Consider the following 19,127-nt stretch of genomic DNA (forward strand, 5'->3'; position numbering starts at 1 on the left):
ACTTTACCTTTTCATTATTTAAATAATTATTTGCCACGTGCTTTTTGTTCTTCATTATATTTATCAGGTAAAAATATAAAATATCTTTTATTTTATTTATAATTTTTAAATTTAAATTTTTGAATATAAAAATTGACAGTTTTAATTTTTGTTACAATACTTAATAATAATTATTAACTTAATTTACATAAATTTTCAATGCAATAAATTATAATTATTTATTTTTTAAATAAAAATTACATTTTTTAAATTTTTAAATTATTTATTTTCATTTTTTTACAAATTTATTATTATTATAACATTTTTAATAACAAATACAATCGCAATTTTTAAACTAGTTAATTTAAAAATTTGAATGAAAATTTAAAAATAATGAATGAATTATTAAAATTATAAACAATACAAATAGTATTTAAAAGTAATAAAAATAAAAACAAAAGTAACTAATGAAAATATATATATCTATATTACATATAAATGTGTATACATATATAATAATATAAGTTGACTTGCGTGATTGTAATCATCGCGGTTGTTACTGTGATTGGCGAATGAGATCAGATGGACGTAAGTGCGATGTCCCGACGCAAGATGGCTAAATTTCACTGATCCCTTTTGACTCGATCGTCGATCTCTCTTTCCATTTCACTTTATACATATATACATATACATTTAATCAACACACTACATACATCTCACTCCTGACCACAAGTAAGATTGACGATTGACGTGACCCTAGCAGGTGACCGGACAAGGTCACGTAATATATAGGTCGAAATTTTAATTGTTCTTCCCTAGAAACAAATAATACAAATTCAAATAATGTCATATGTTACATCAATTACATAATTACAACATTAATTCATACTTTTGACTCTTACTACTCCGTTTTTAAACGTTTATAAAAAATATTTATTTTAAACTAAATAATTAAAAATTTAAATAATTATTTATCACAATGAAAATTTAAAATGTTGTGATGATAATAATAGAGATAAATAGTTTGTAAAAAGATGATAAAACAAAATAAAAAGGATTGATATAATAATAAAAGAAAAGAGAAGGGGCTCGCCATGCGCCAGATTGCCTCCCAGAAAAAGCGACGTGCGAACGGCACGCGACTCGACACAACGGGACAACGGGCGATACTTGCAATCAGTATATTTATACCTATACATATTTTGTTTATATATAGACAAGTTGATTCATACATGCATACATACATGGATATATATACATATGTATGTGTGAATATACTAGAAGAAATGAACTCTATGGTTTACGTTGATCTCATACCTATAGGCAGTATGATAGTAGTCAGAGTGTCAACAGATAGACGGCGTGACGGCCTTGCGCTCGCTAACGCGAACGTGAATGCGAATCAAGAGGAATCACTACATACATGCTCTTTTACACTCTGCAATTCTCGCTCTCTCTCTTTCTCTTATAGGACTGGGCTGGACTGCGGTGTACATATTAGACAAATACATTATACTCGATGCTCTCTAGAACACAAAGTGAAGCCGTGAATCAAGTGACATGACGCCGTGGCAGCAACCACTTGACAAACATCATACACTTAGTTATATTAACCCTGTACATACATTACTTTACTTTCTGCTTTCCTCTTTGACTCTTTGTGGTCCAAAATACTATACTTGATATCCCTGATTGAGAAAAATTATTTGAAATGATTCAAAACAATTTTAAATTATTTAAAACAATTTGAATCGACTAATATGTAGATATACACTTGGCATGGATTAAATTATTTTTCTTAATCAGGGTCCAGGGATGGTACTGATATTTATGTATATGTATACCAAGAGAGAAAAAAAATGTACAGGAGCTAAGCTGTAAAGAAAGAGATTGTTTTCACTTATTATTATTATCTATATCTTTGCTAGCCTTACATTTATTGTATATTGTTTCGAAATGCACTCTGGGAGATCATAAATGCTACATTTTGTTATTAGTTTGTAGAATTATTTTTTTATTTAATTAATTATGAGTGTGAATTGAGCAGATATGAGACTTTATAAATTTTATATTAATTAATTAATTAAAATAATGAAGTTTAAAAAAATCCGCGTAGATTTTTTAATTATCTAAATATTAATTTTTTATTTTTATTCTAGTATTTTATTTGTTTATTCCAAAATTTTTAAAACTTCTCATCGTCAGCTACCTCAGTCATTTAATTTTCAAATTTTTAGCTTTATGAAAAACAAATAGAAAATTAAGAAAATTAATAAAGAACTCGAAATTAGATTAAAATTTCATTTATATTTTAATGTTTGTAACTAAGGAATGATTTAAATATTACACGAAAAAAATTTTGTTTTCTTTGTTTTTCAGTAGTTTTTAGATTGTAATGCTTTTTTTTTTGTTCCATTGTTATTTTATATTATTTGAAATTAATAATAGTAATTTTTTAATTATTAATTTTAAAAAACTTATGATAATTGCAAAACGTAATTCAAACGTTTGTTTTCAATTATTTGAAACAAAGACATATAAGTTGGTTGTAATCTCGTTATATATTGACGTGATTAAAAATCGTTGTGTAAACGTACGCGACATTACCTATGGGATGTAATTTTCGGTAATTTAATAAGTATTTAAAATTATTATCAGTTAAGAACATTTTCAAATTTAAAGAATAAAAATATATTTTTTTTAATATAATTATAAATAATATTTGTTAATTTTTTTAATTTTAATTGTGATTTGGTTTAAAAAAATAAATTCTTAATGATCATTTTGAATTACAAGAGATTTTTCAAATATTTGAAATTAAATATAAATTAAAAGGAAATATTCATAATTTGATCAAAATGGAGTAACTATTTTGTTAAAAAAAAAATTTGTATTTTGATTTTCATTAATTATATTTTTTAGTTTAAAATTGATTTAAAAAATATTGTTGAACTTTTATTTACAATAATTTATCTGAAGAATCCACTAATTATGTCTGATGGCGCGCCGTTGACCCAATTTTGCAATAACCTATTTGAATGCTCTCAGTAAAATAATAATTTAAAGCAATATATATTTAATATTTTACGTTCCCTCAGTGAAGATAACCGTTAATTTTTATTTTAAAATTTTATGCCCATGTATCTGAAATAACAAAAAAAAATAACTTTTTTAAAGGAGTTACAAAAATTAATAAAATTTAGAATACACATATATGTTAAAATAAATTCATTATTAAAGATTTTTAAATTTTAATTAAACAAAATATTTTTATTTACAAATAAGATTTTAAAAAGTATTACAGTAATAAATTATTCTACTTTATACAATAAACAGTTATATAGGGTAGAAGTAGCATTTGTGGCCACTGCTCCAGTTTTGGATATTTAATACTTTATTTTAATTTATGAAAAAGTATAAAATAAAATTTCAATTTTAATAGTCGGATAAAAGTATCTTTGAGCACATTTTGAAAATTAATTATATCATTGCGTCTTTTACAAATTATTTTATTTGAATTTTCCAAGAGTCTAAAACTGGCCAAAAATGGTACTTCTACCCTATTTATAAGTAAAATTTAAAATTTTAATTTCTCTAAGATTCAATTGTTTTTGAATTATTGTAAATAAAATAAATGTAGCAGATATGAGATGATTTAAAAATTTTATATAATTAATTAATTAATAAAAGTAATGAAGTCGAAAAAAATGCGCGTGCTGATTTTTATGATACTAAGTTAACTGACGTTTAATAATTTTGGGATTTTTTTAAAAACGATAAATTATGAAAAAAAAAAATCATGCCCATAGCTTTTTTGATTTTCTACATATTTTTTTTCTTTTTTTGTAATTGGTTTGTTAAAGAATCCGAAAATTATTAATTGTCTACTAATTGCAGGATTACCTGATTTTTCAATTATCTAAGTACGCATTTTAAAATTTTTAATTCAATTACATTTTATTTTTTCATTTCAAAATTTAAAAAATTGCTAATTGTCCGGTACAACCGGGGACATTAATTTGAGTCGGTTTTAGTTGGTTTTTACGTTTGAATCTATTTAGAAACCGACTCAAATTAATGTCCCCGATTGTACATTCACATTCATATAAAATGATATTGAAGTTAGTCGACGTCTAATAATTTTTGTTTTTTTTTTAACCGATAAATTTGAAAAAATAAATTTTTTTTTTAATTAATCCTATAGATTTTTAATTTTCTACTTGTACACATTTTCATTTGTTTTTTTTTTTGTGATTAATTTATTGAAAAAGAAAATCCAAAAATTTTTAATTGTCTACTAAGTTCAATCATTAAATAAAAAATATTTTTCCACTTCTAATATTAAAAAATTTTAGCATTAATGAAACTTTTTATCTGAAAATAATCGTTTTTTTTTTTAGACACAAAATGATACTACTGAAATTTAGCTTTTAAATTTAAATTAAAAAAAAAAGAGTTGATTTTTGTTCAATTTAATGTCTTCATTTTACCTGATTATTTATTTGTTGGTTTTTAAATAGGTATTGAGTTAAGCTATCCAGCCGTTACTCCTTAACACCACAGATCACCTGCATTGAAATTTAATGTTGGAGTCTCAATGGCTGTTTAATCAGTCGAAACAAGTTAATTTCAGACCGATGCGCGATTTACCGAGTTGAAAATCATCGGATTTTTTCCTAGAGGAATAAATTTCAAGTTTCTGCAGGCTAAATTTTTTTTTGACTTCATTTTACCCTTGTCAGAATTCATAATCGCATTCGTTTATTGTAAATCTGAATAATTTTTCTATACATATAATATTGGTCTTCAATACCCACATAACAATCTTTTTCAATTCTTGAACAAGTCTGCTCTTAAAATCGATAGATGCTAGTTTCTTTTTCTACGTATGTGTCTTGCTGCAGATACTTGTGACCAGATTTAAATAGCAAGCTTTACCCAAGAAATTCGCGCCAGATTATAACTCAATTCTGGAGAAAGACTGTAGTTGAAAATAGTTATGCATGACTTGCTCAAGGCTCAAAATTGACCTTGAACCTTGAGCAGATCTTGAGCAAGCCATGCCTAAGTACCTACTGTAAGTTACTGGTTCAAGAAATGCATCAGACACTTTTTCATTGCACCATGTTCAAGATATCTTTAATATTCTTGCGTACGATACCATGAGCAAGACATACACAAATCTTGATACATGATCTTGCCAAAGACACATACGTAGAAAAAGATACTAGCAGCTAGGGGTCTTGCTCAAAATACTTGCTACAGAATCTTGCTCAAACACCTGTTACTAAGGTATATAATTATCTCATTTTCCACTGGCTTCTGACATCTAAACTCTAATTTATTTAAATGCTAGCAGTTATGAAAAATTTAATGGATAAAACAATAAAAATCTATTTCAGCGGATGATGGCAGCCTTTACCACCAGCTCGGGCAGCCAACTTCACTCTCGTCTGAAATTATTTTGTTTTACTCCTTGTTACAAAATGAACTATTTAATAAATTAGTCCATAAAAAGACTTTACCAAATTAGTTTAGTATTTTTCTTTAAATTACGAATTATTAGCTGATAACAGTGAACTTGAAAAAACAACTGATAATTAAAAGTTTTTTAAATTTATCTTATCTCCAAAAATATTTTCTTGCAGTAATTGCTTATAACTAAAAAAAGTAATGACAATAAAATTCATGTTTTTTTTTTTTTTTTTTATAAATAATTTTTACGTATTAATTATTAAAATTTTAGTTGAATAAATTTTAAAATGATAATCAACGACAAATTTTTTTCATCTATTTTTTTTTTTAAATTTAAATAATTTTGTGCTTTTGAATCCAATGTAATGTTTTAGATTTGTTGGAATGAAGCTTACATTAGCTTTATTTTTATTTCATTACATTATTTCCACCAAGTTCCTGCTACTAGTGATGAAATCTGATCGATCGTCCCACCCTCTTTTAAAATTCTCTAAGTAGACTTGCGCGTGGAATGTGTTCTCACAAAACTTGACTAATATCAAAGTTTTGTTTCAGATATTGAAATTTATTTATTTCCTTTTACAATCAAAGATTATAATCATCGTTTTTTTTATTAACAATCATTTTTTAAATTTAAATGCATTTATTTGTACTTGTAATTATATTTATACTACATATGTTATTATTAATAATTAACTTATTAATATAAGTAGCTGAGTCTTTAATTTAAGAAAATATAAAGATATAATATTTATATAAACCATCTTTTTGATGCTATTGTATATACGTCAAATATTAATTGTTATTTAATTATTTAAAAAATATGAAAGTATAATTAATGTTTATATTCTAATAATTTTGAGACAGTTTTAAAAAAAAAAATTTCAAAAATGTTTAAAAAAATTTTTAAATTATGGAAAGATAGATAAAAAATGTTTTCGATCTTTAAAAATATTGATTTTGTAGCCGATTAATTTAAAATTAAAAGTAAATTATTTTTAATTTCTAATGTAAAATTTTATAATAAATTAAAACATTTAAAAATTAAAATATAAATGTTGTAAAACGTTAAGCTAGACATGCATTTGTAATTGTTATGTTTCTTTCCAGTCATTGTTGGTCGATAAAGTCATAGTAATTTAGGGGTACAATTTAATTATTATTCATATACATAGTAATTAATTCTTTTACGCCTATACTATGCTTGATTAAAAAGAATGATAAGTTTTTAATATTACTTTAATTCCACCAAAATATATTAGAATCTTCCCGTGTAAAAAAAAATCTGTTTTAACCGTGATACCCGTGTCAAAATTTTATTAATTGATTAAAAAAATGAAGTATTACTTGAAAAAAGACAACATTGTTACAATTGTCGCAGAGATATAGATTTTAAAAAAATTACTTATAGTTGCTATCACTGAGGAGTTAAACAAAATTTGGTTAATACATTTTAGCCTAAAAAATTTGACATTTTGAATTAATTGACATGAATATTTTACTGGAATTGATTTAACAAATTTCTTTTAACTTCTAATTAATAACAACAGTAAGTATTTTTTTTTTAATCTATTTCTCGGTGAAATTGCAACTACGTTGCCCTTTTTTCAGTTAATGGCTTCACCTTTTCTTTAATTAAATGATAAAATTGTAATATGGTTATGACTCTTTAAGATCATTGAATATTTTCAAAAACTGGAGTATTGTCTGAGGATGCTCTTCAACGATTTTTAAATTTCTGAAAATGTAAAGAAAAAAACAATTGACTTTATTTTATAAATGAACGTTAATTTTTACTTTTGTGCAACCTTTTTTTGACTCTCCATTAAAAGTCCTAAGTTTCATCACTTTTTTCACTGCAAAATACGTTCAAAAAAAGATGATTTTAGTCTACTTTTGAACGTTTGTTTGTTTCCTTTTTTAACATATTTTAAAATTATTAAGACTCATTAATTTTTCCCTTGAATTTTCAAAATTTTAAAAAACGTTCAAAAAAAATTCGTCGTTGTGTCACATTTTTAGGTTTAAAATAGCTTCCAAAAATTTGTTTTACGCAAGTTACTTTTTTTACATTTATTTTAAAAAAAACCCAAAACAGATTGTTTATTCGATTTAAAACGATTCGTAATATTAAGTGCGCATAAAAATTATATTTTAAAAATTTAGTAATCATTAAATTTTTAAAATTAATTTTAATTAAGTAATTTAAATCTTGAAGAGTTCTGTTAGTTTTAGAGTTACTATTCATAATTTAATGAAATTTGGCATATTAATAGATTAATGATATTTTGATCAGACAAAGATCTAATTAAATATTTTAAGAACTATTGGGAACTAGTTGAGTATTCGAAGATTTAATTGGATCTTTTCTTTATCAGAATTTACAAATACTCAAATTTTGATAATTATCAAAAACAAGTAATGGTTCATTTCTAAAAATAATTATGAAAAAATTAATAAATATTTGAAAAAACATAAAATTATTATAATTATGGAAGAAACGATAAATATTTATATTCTGATATTACAAAAATTTTAGAAAGAATAAAAATACTGTAATTAGATTAACCTAAAAAAATTATAGGATGGTCAATAATTTATTGAATTATTTAAAAAAATTAAATTTTGCAGTTATTACAAAATAAAATCATAGTTTTGAAACAAAAAGTTAAACACTTTTTTACAATATTTTTTATTGTTTTTAAAAAAGACCTCGAAAAACTAACAAATAATTAACAGAAGTAATTCCATTTCTGTTTTTCAAAAATTACAAATATTTAATAAAATTTTATATTTGATTTAAAAACCTCAATGGATTAATTATGACAAGAGATCAAATTTGTTCAAAAATACGAAACTATTTGAACACATGGATTTATCAAAAAATAATAAGAGACTTTTTTGTAGAACATTTAATTCCCTACAAAAATATGTCTGTAGATTTTTCCTACGAGGTATCGTTAGCTAGTTCTAAAAATCAGAAGACGAAAAGAAAATTATTTCCATGTTATTCTTATGGATAATAGAAAAATGCGATCCGGAATCTCTTAATGTTAATATTAAAAGAGCTCTAATTTTCATAGGTGTAATTTTATGTCTAAATGAAACTTTTGATCCTGTTTTCGAGAAAAAACAAACTGATTTTTTTTAAACACCCTATTATACAAGCATGATGTTAAAGTTAGCCAACTTCCAATAATGTTTGGATTTTTTATAAACATTAAATTTATAAAATAAAAAAAAAAAAATATTTGAAAAAATTACACCTCTAGTTTTTCAAATTTCCTACATGTGCATTTTGTAGTTTTTATTTTTTTGGATTTGATTTATGGAAAAAAAAAATCCGACAATTGTTAATTGTCTGTGAACTTTAGGATCATTATACAAACATGTCATATATAGCTTTGTCATTTATATCCTCAATTATTTAATAATCTGTTGAAAACTAATAAAAAAGTTGTGAGCTATATTCAAGAATATAAATCATCCAGAAGTTAGTTTTAAATTGATTATAAAAATTTGTACCGAACAGTAAACAAACAAATACGAAAGCGAGTTAATGTTGCATTGTCCCGGGTCGAAATTTCGTACATTGAACGCAATCTTTCTTGTTGTTTTTCATTTTCTTGCATTGTCATCTAATTCTGAGCTTTGTTTTGAATTTCAAGTTCTAGCTCATTCGGCAGTTACTTTAAAATCAATTACAAAATTCCACTCTAATAGACATATGAAAGCGAGTTAATAAAAACGTGATAGAGTTAAAACCATAGGAAGGCAAAATTCAAGTCGACATTTACAACGATACCAAATTTAATGACATCAACTAATTTATCATTTAGATATGGCTGGAAAAAAATTTTCCTTATTCTCTTAACATAAATTACACATTTATTTATATAATTCTAAGACATTTATTTAAATAATAAAATTTTTTAAAATTATAATTATTTATTGTAAATAAAGAAATAATATAATAACATAAGCTCATAATATTCTCTTTGTTCTGACAGATACATTTATTAGGACATTCATCTTTAAATAATTTTATGTATAAACAAAAATTAATAAATAATACATAACTATGAGCTTTCAAATGTACTTAAAAAAAAAAAAAAAAAAAAAATAACAATGTAAATTACAATTTGTTTCTGCTTTACAAATTATGAATTTTCCAGTTCAACGGAAGACAGGCGTAGGAAATCAGCAAATGAGTAGAACAGGAATTAATATCAAAGCTTTGATCATTCATTAGGTAAAATCAAATTATCTCTATCTGGTATTATAATTTAAAATAAAAATCTATATTATTTTAAGTAAACAAGGAAGTTATGGCAATAAATTCTATAACAAAAGAAAAAAAATATCATTTTTTTTTATCAGTTGTCCATATTATAAGGCCTCCATATTAGTGAGTGTAATAACTAAAATTAAAGACAGTGAAAGTATTTTGACAGACTTACAAGGTCACTCAATTCACATATTTCGTGCAATTTAAATATACATTAATATTAATATAAAATTAATAAGCCATTTTAAGCCTCAACCTATAGTACCATTTTTAAAATTTTAATAAAAATATTTAAACTAAAAAATAATTTTAAAATTTTTAATTAACTTTGTCAATATATTTTACACTGTAATAAATTTTTCGAGTGAACGAAGAGTAAACTCGGAGTAGATAATTTTTCATTTATTGAATCTTCTTGGAGTCTATTTCACTCTGAAGGAGAGTATTGAAAAATATTGATTATAAAAAAACTCCGAATGAAATCGTAGTAAAAATTGCAGAGTAAATTACTAATACATAGTAAGATTTGTTCTTTTATATTTAAACATTATATTGTACTGAAATATAAAGTATTCCCACAACAACTATGCCACAGCCACTATAACTACTAAATAATTTCATGTATTCACTGTGTATTTTATAAAATTATAATTTAGTGAGCTACCAAAAGATTTTATAAATTAAAAACAATATTTTAAGTTTAATTATTCATTCTTTAATCAATTATTTTGCGTCAATAATTCTAAAAGGACATATTTTTATACGACTTTTTGGCTTTAGTCACTAAGTTTAAAACCAAAAGGGCATACATTTTTTTTTTATTTGCTCATCATATTGTAGACTTATTTTAAAGTTGAAATTTTTTTTTTTCAATTTTTAGCTGTAAAAAAAGTATACAAAAAAATTGGCAATGAAAAAAAATTATACGACCTCCTGATTTAAATCTTAGTAACTAAAGCCAAAAGGGTGTATAAAAATACGTCCTTTTGGAATTAGTAACACGATTTGTTAAAATAATTATATTTCTTATAAAAAAGTTATTTCTATTAAATTTTAATTTATTTGGGTTAAAACTCCGAATTGGAGTGAATGCGGATTAGAATAAAATCAGAGTCATTCCGAAATAAAATTCATTTTTACTCTAGATTCACTCAGATTTTTTACAGTATAGTTTTTTGCTATTATTTATTATTAAGTAAAATTATTACTCATTTAGTAAATTATTCAGTTCGATGATACCAATAATAAGTGCACGCTCTAAAGATGCGTGATGATTTATTTATTTTTTCTTTCGAATATTTATTATAAAACGCACCTTGAGGTAGTCATTAATTTAAAAAGCCATAAGAGAATAGATTTGTGATTACATATATATATTTTTTTTTATTTGTTTCATTTTTAAAATTTATTTTCATTCGAGTTATTACCTAAGATGTTTGAGAAACAAAATAAAATCGTTTGTTATAACTTATTACTGTATATATTATACATATCTTAGCAGTTTAAAAAAGTCGATATAAAAAACTGACAACTTGTAAACTTTTTTTTATTTATATACTTATAAAAATATTTTGAATATTAATTTACTTTTTGATTTTATTTATTTATTATTTTTTTTTTTTACAAAGGGATAGTGGAAAATATCAAAACAGTTGATATATATTAGATATTTGCTTTAAAATACTTTTAAAAAAAGGAAGTTATTTTTCAAACATCTTAGGAGTAATTTAATATTGATTTAATTTTTAAATTGCTAATAAATTTTATAATATTCGAATAAAAATAAAAAATTACTAATTAATTAAAATATAATGTAAAGTTTTTTTAATAAAATTATAAAATTAATAATTTCTAAAATTCTCATAAGTAATAGATTTTTTTTTTAAGATTTGTAGAAAATCTGTACACATATTTTAAATTATTTTATGTATTGAAAGAGTCCACGTTATTATGATGAACAAAGCAAGTTTTCATGTTAAGAATACCACTTTCAAATGTATATATAATATATATATATATTTATAATATTTCACACAATTACGAGGTATCCCTTTACTTTTAAAATTGGTAATTGACAAGTGCTGATGATATCCACTGTTTTAAAATCGATGTGTGACAGATGTTTAAAATTTATCAGTATGCTTTTTATTTTATTTTTGAATGGTCAATCATCCTTAGATTTAGCGTCGGATTCTTGTTGACTTCCTTCATCTTCTTCATCAGAATAATTTGTTGGTGCTTCACCAGGCTTCAATAATTTACCAACGTAGTCGTATCGTTCTGTAAGATAATAATATTTTAATGTAGTTTATAAATTTATTACTATCCACAGTAAAAAATATTTTATTAATAACAACACAATCTCCCTTGTTAAAATAAATGATTTGCAATGTTAAATGCCCAGAAAGGTGATTCAAAAGTATTCATTAGACCGATTCAAAAAAATCGACTATTTTTTATTATCAAGGACACACACACTAAAGTTTCAGTGGGATAGAAGAAGACGCCAGTTAAAATTTGAGCTCTTAAGGGGATACGCTACCGGACCTTTTTTTCACACTCAGAAAAATAAACGGGACCATCTTTGTTGCACTCGTTGAGTAAATGAGAATTTTAAAACAATTTTTCTCGGAGACGAATTAGAATTTTTGAAAATACGAAATTTCTAGCCCTCTGTTAAGGTTTTAAAAAACGCTAAAGACTCTCTATTTTAGGTTTCTAGTGTTTGACCGTAAATTAAATTGAATTGAAAATCGGTTACCGTTACCCCTTAATATTAATATTAAGTACTCCCTGATTGCGATTTTCAATTTCCCATTTAAAAATCATGGGAAAAAAAAATTTTAAGTTTGGAATTTTATATCTCCGTAATGACGTATTGTACAAATAAGTCTGTAAGATATAATTTTTCAATGAACAATTTTTTATTCTTAATTTGAAATCCATGTTTTTATATAACTTACTCCATCATAAAATATAAATAAATTTTTCATTTTCACTAGAATAAATTTCATAAATGAGAATATTTCATAGAATATTAATAAAGTATTAATGAAGTATGCGAATAATAACTATAGTGAAACTTATCAGTTCATTACTTATGTATACTTTAAATGTTTTTGGTTTTTTAACTTGTCAATATGGATGTTAATCGCTTGAAGATCCTGACGATTGGTTTCTACTAAGACTTTTTTTTTCTAACAACCTTAATAATTCTAACTGCTTCATTTTTTCGCTATTGGAATCAATTTCTACTAATTTTTTTTCAAGACGGTTTTACAATCGCATTCGCGCCGCGTCACTTTTTGAACAGATTTGACAGAACTAAATTTGTCGGATTTTTTCAGTCAAAAGAAAGAAAGTGAAAATTTTTCCAGCTTTGTGTCGAAATTCCTTGACATTTCCCTGACTTTTCCAGTATATTTATAATTCCCTGAGATTTCCAGGTTTTCCAGAAATGTGGCCACCATGTAAAAAATGTTATGACGTTTCCAGAAAATTTATTAATTTCATACTAATTGATATGAAAGTTTACAACCTTTAATTTTCCAAATAGAAAAAAATTTGATTAAAGCCTTAGAAATAGTCGGAATTTTCAATTTTTCAGATTTTCCCATAGTTTTCGACAGTACGAAAACTTAAAAGAAGTCAAAATTTATTTCAGATTCCAAAGTTTTAGTGGTCAAACTTTTTTTTTTTAAACAGGAGTAGCTACCGGAAGGAATAAGTAGATTTTTTCCTAACCATTTTTTAAGTACTTGAAATCACTTGAGTTTACTGCTTAGATTATTCATAAATTAAATTATTTTAGAATTGTATTATAAAAAAAGAAAAAAAAGTAGGATCGAATCGACAAAAATAGATTTTTTAGTCACTATTTATTTTTTAAATTGCCATTATTTTTAAACTACGCAGCCGATCAAGCTCATCACCAAATTCCACCAAGATATTATTTATATAAAATATATCAATCCGTCAAAATTTACGAGCTACTGCAATGAAAAGGCGCTTTATATCTCATACATAAACTTTTTATTAACCATCAGTATTTATAAAATCTACTCTACGAATTAAAAACTATAAAAAAACTTTTGTAAAGTTGTGTTCTGAAGGCAAATAAAAAAAAATTGATCTGTATAAAAATCAACCTAAAAATTAAGTAAATAAATTTTATACTATCGACGTCAATGTACGTAACTTGTGTTTGAAAAAAAAAAATAACAAGCATCAATTAAATTTAAAATTCAGAAAGAAAAAAATGGAAAATAATCTACAGATTTAAAAAATTTAAAATAAACTTAAATAATTGAATACATTACAGCAATAGTTACGTCAGATTTGACCTATAGTCTCATAAATAATAAATGATACGTTACATATCATTATAAAAGAATAAAGTAGTAACAAGCGGCGAATAAAATCACTAAAAAAACGACAATAATTATTATTAGCTATTTTATGTCGAACATTACTCTATATATAAATATTTGTTGATAGTGATAATAATTTTTATTTAGTCTGTGGTTATTTTAAGTACAATAAATCATTTTTTAATCCAATTATGTTTCCGCCATATAATTGATATGATTTTTGAACGTTTCCTTTCAGTAGTATTTTAAAACTGTTGTCTGTTAATTTTTTATTAAGGACGTTCTTGCATGAGGTTTACTATTAGATAAAAATCCAAATTTTTTATTTTTGGCAAAAATGAATCAATAATTATCGTTATTGATAATTTCAGAGTATGTTTTCGATCATTCAAAAAAGTTATTAACGATTGAAAATCAAAGTTTTAACACAGAGTCTTGTTGGAAACTATAACTTTTTGTGTTTCAACTTAAAAAAAAAATATTATTGGAATAGACACAGGGACAGATAATGTTTCAAAATATTCTTTAATTCATGCTAATGATATAATTGTTGTAAAAAATTAGTGTTATCGATGGTTTTAATTATTTATTAATAATTACAGTTAGTAAAACTGAAATTATGACGTCACGTTATTGGCCATTTTAAAAACCGGCGATAGCGCACGGTAAAAAAAAAATACGTTTGTAAACGTAGACAAAGGAGATCATAAAATTATAAGAGGTTATTTTGAAACTGTAAAAATATTTAAGTAGTTTGTTCAATCACAAATAATTAAACAAATTTCCTTTCAAAAGATCCATCATTTCTCACATTATAATAATAATTATTATTATTATTGTCCATTATGCGTTTGAATCGTATATTGACACATATATGTATTTATTGAGATTTAAAAATTGCGATATTGCCGCTTTTATTATGACAAAAAAAATCTGAGTCAAAGTATTGTCTAGTTAAGAAATTTACATTTTTTACAATATCTGTTACATATTTTCGATAGCTCGAAAAAATTGATAAATTATTGAGATATTTTCAAAAATTTTTAATAGCCTTGGAAATAAATTTGAAACAGTTAGCTCTCATTTGACTCACGAGTCGCGCAAGAACGTCTTAAGTAATATCATTACGAATAATTATTTAATTATGATAAAATATTCAAAAATTATACATCGCAGTTATTTTAAGCCCAAATGAGTCAGCAAATATATATATTTATATATATAACACATAATAATAATTGATATTACCTTTAAATTGTTCCTCCCACTCTAAAATAGAATTCATTTCTGTTGTATTAAGATCACTTAAATCATCATATTCATCTTTGCCTGGAACTACTGAAAATGTGGCAAGTCCTCTGCTGGCATCCCGCCCCCCGAATGCGGCATACGGTCCATCTGCATTTAAAAAAACGAATTAAGTTTACGAAACTATAAAAAAACTAAATAAATAAAGACAATAAAAAAAATAATTGTGTGTTGCAATGCATTTACTACAATCGTACTAATACTACTACTACTAAAATGATTATTTTTATTCTCTGAAGCGTAAAATAACTTGATGACATCCACTCGCATTGACTAATAAAAATAAACTGATAAAATTACCATTAGCATAATAATTAATTAGTGTATTTATTAATGAGTTTGAGTGTTGCAGACATCAGACAAATTTGAAATAATTAATAAATAGAGTAAATAATTAATAAAATAAAATTTAAAAAATTTTGAAACTAATAAGCTTTATAATTTTAAATTTATCTGATGTCTTCTACATTCACACTCATTATTTATCATTAAAATATTTATAAATTATAAATATACTAATATTATAATTTTTATTGGAGTTTACATTCAGCATCGATAATTACAATCAATCGATACACGAAGTCATTGAGAAATGACGTAAATACATGCATCAATTATTTACACGATGGCATGACTGAGTAGACTCATTGAGCAGAAAAAAAAAATATTTAATCAACTTAATAACAATAAATGTATATTTTTAAATAAAAAGTTTCAAAATTTACTGATAAAAATTAAAATCTATCACATTGATGACTGGCAATGTTTGATTATTTATGTAAACAATTGTTATCAAGGTGTTATCTTAAAAGAAGAAATTTTTTTTTATTGCAACATTTTTTTTTCACAGCTCTGAACTATGTGCACAGTCACGTTATATTATTACGCGACAAATAAATTTTATATAAATCTTACAGCAAATAAATAATTTGTTGATTTAAAATGATTGTGAATGTAGATGACATCAGACAAATTTAAAATTATAAATAGAGTAAATAATTTAAAAAATAATATTTATAAAAAATGCACTTATTTATTTTTAAATTTTTCAAATGCGCATTGTTTTTTTTATTTCATTTTATTAATTATTTACTCATTTATTAATAATTTGAAATTCGTCGGATGTCTGCTTCATTCACACTCATGATTTAAAATAAAATATTTAATAAATAAATAAAATAATTTTATAAGAATAATTAATTTACCGGGTCCGTAAAATCTACTGCCTCTGGTAACATCATACACACTCCCATTAACAGCAACAAGAATTCGTCCATCTGGTCCCCTGCCATCGTATGGTTTTAAGTCTTCAACATTAAAATCTTTACGAATTTTCGGCAATGGCTTGTATTCTTGTACCGGTGGATCTGGTTGAGTTTTACTTCGAAATATTTTATAAACTAAAAATGCAATAACAATAACAAGAAATATATTAAGTGGACTTTTAACTATTTCCGAAATAAAATTCGATATAAATGACTCTTGTGTTATTTCAGATGAATCTGATGAGCCAGAAGCCGGCGAAACACTAGGCTCAGCCATTTTGACCACTATCTTGGTTGATGCCGCGCGTTCTTTTGCCAATTTCTTCAGAATAAATAACAACGTTTAACTTAAAATTTTATGTCAACACACACGATAATACGACACGACACACACGCTTTTAAAGTCTATATGATTATAAGTAAATATATAACTGTACATACTATATTACTTTCTTTGGGTGTACATGCTTACATACACGTTTACAAATATCATATGTGAATCACGTAGAGAAAATTCAACTCAGTGGCGTGGCAAATTTACAACAGCGCCATCTTCTAGCAAAACTTTTTATCAAATAAAACTAACTCGGGTAAAATTTCAAATTCAAGTAAAAATTATACCCAAGTCAGAGTGCATTTTGAAATGTACTGCGAGTAGCTGTATCGTAGCGCAGAGCTGCAGACTTTTCAAATGCAGCGTAGTCGCAGCACGATTTTCCCGCGAAATATTTGCGTGTTTTCTTTTAAATATTTTAAATATTTCTATCATATTCTGCCACCATTTTATTTTGACGTGCGAGTCAAATACAGCGACACGCAGTAGCGGCAGCGTGGCGCCAAATTTGAAAATTGAAATTTAATAAACTCTATCTACACTGTAAAAAAATAGCGGAGTAAATGCGGAGTGAACCCGGAATAAATGCGGAGCGGATGACTGCGAATTCCTTCGAAGTAAAATTCATTCAAAATCAGTTTATTTAGATATTAAAACTCCGAATCAGAGTGAATGCGAATTGAAATAAAATCCAGAGCACTCCGCTGAAATAACCAACTCCCTATTACCCCGCATACAGATTAATTTTCTATAATATATAATATATAAAATAAAAAATTATTTCTGGAAAAAAGAAAATTTTATCGTTTTTAATTATCCAAAAATATGATTTTAAAAAAACTCAAATTAGTTACAGCTTCTTAATTAATGATCTAGAAGAGATCCACGAAGATATTAAAATGCCAATATAATAATTTATTTATCTTTCTTAAATTTCTCTTTATTAAATAATAATTGATACAAAAAGTTAACACAAGACCCCCAGTTTAAAAGCAGTAACCCCTAGATTTTCTAAATTTGTGTTGGGGTGAATCATCACTTTTGTAATAATTGAATAATTTAATTTTACTTTCATTTATTCATTCTTTTATATAATTATTTAACCTACTTTATTAATAAAATGTTTAAACAAAAATTTTACTGTTTGAACTTAGCGCTATGTAAAAATGATCGCTGTAGAGATTTGAAATATGAGAGATATTCTCATGTAGAGATGGAACGATGTAAAAATAATTTTCTGTTGAGTTGTTGCGAGGTAAAAATTTATCTGTAGAGTTGATTCGTGTAGGGAAAAACTTTGTGAGGTTTTATAATCTAGAAAAATTCTCTTAGGGATGCATCACACCCTTTCAAAATTTGTCAATAAAATAAATAGTTAAATTTTATTTTTTAAATTAAAAAATGTAAACATCTCTCAGTCAATATTAGATGATAATTTATGACAATTTGATAAATTTTTAGATCACACATGATAAATTATTATTATCTTCAAAAAACGATACTTGAGATTTCAAAAATTTATCTTCATTTATTGTAACTATTAATCGTTTATGACCTTATCTATTTCGATTATTAAGAATTCCTGTTTATAACATTTCTCTGATCATATCAGAATTGAATTTTGTCTAAAATGATGATTGATTATTAAAAGCTAATAAAATCAAATTATAAAATCTCTACGATAACGAGCGGGATGACAAACTATATAAATACGAAATGTGAAAAAAAAATCAGTACTAAAGTTGCCAGGCATTACGATGCTGAAACTTTTTGTCCTGTTCATTTTTTCAGCGGCCGCAAGTATAATTTCCTCAAATAAATTTTTTATTCTCTATTATATAAATCTATAGTTAAACATGAGTGTGATCATTCAATAAAAATGCAAACTTCTAGAGATGAATTTTGTAAAACTTCGTCCACAGCTTTTTTGTTTTATAAGTTATTTAAGTTATTAATTAATTTTGATTTTGATTTTTGACGATATCCATATAGCAATAACTATATAATTTTTTAGTAGTGTTTCTAGTGCTTATATGTAAATAATAATCATAATTATTATAATGATTATACTTGCTTATGTAGTTAAATAAATAAGTTGTGCATCAAAT

General features: G+C 24.7%; 1 protein-coding gene and 1 long non-coding RNA gene across 2 annotated transcripts; both read right to left on the bottom strand.

Annotated features, from left to right (window-relative positions):
• Window positions 1-454: 454 nt before the first annotated feature.
• Window positions 455-1,897, bottom strand: LOC130671109 (uncharacterized). Its single transcript, XR_008990471.1, has 3 exons — window positions 1,605-1,897; window positions 1,297-1,505; window positions 455-794 (listed from the first exon to the last, which is right to left on the bottom strand). It is a non-coding gene; the product is annotated as an uncharacterized LOC130671109 (long non-coding RNA).
• A 9,063-nt stretch (window positions 1,898-10,960) lies between these two features.
• On the bottom strand, window positions 10,961-17,152 carry LOC130671374 (membrane-associated progesterone receptor component 1-like). Its single transcript, XM_057475226.1, has 3 exons — window positions 16,626-17,152; window positions 15,361-15,510; window positions 10,961-12,022 (listed from the first exon to the last, which is right to left on the bottom strand). The coding sequence occupies exons 1-3, from the start codon at window positions 16,960-16,962 to the stop codon at window positions 11,907-11,909; spliced, it is 603 nt and encodes a 200-aa protein (XP_057331209.1). The 5' UTR covers window positions 16,963-17,152; the 3' UTR covers window positions 10,961-11,906.
• Between the last annotated feature and the right edge of the window lie 1,975 nt (window positions 17,153-19,127).

This window comes from Microplitis mediator, chromosome 7 (genome assembly GCF_029852145.1).
Source record: "Microplitis mediator isolate UGA2020A chromosome 7, iyMicMedi2.1, whole genome shotgun sequence".
NCBI classification, from domain to species: Eukaryota; Metazoa; Arthropoda; class Insecta; order Hymenoptera; family Braconidae; genus Microplitis; species Microplitis mediator.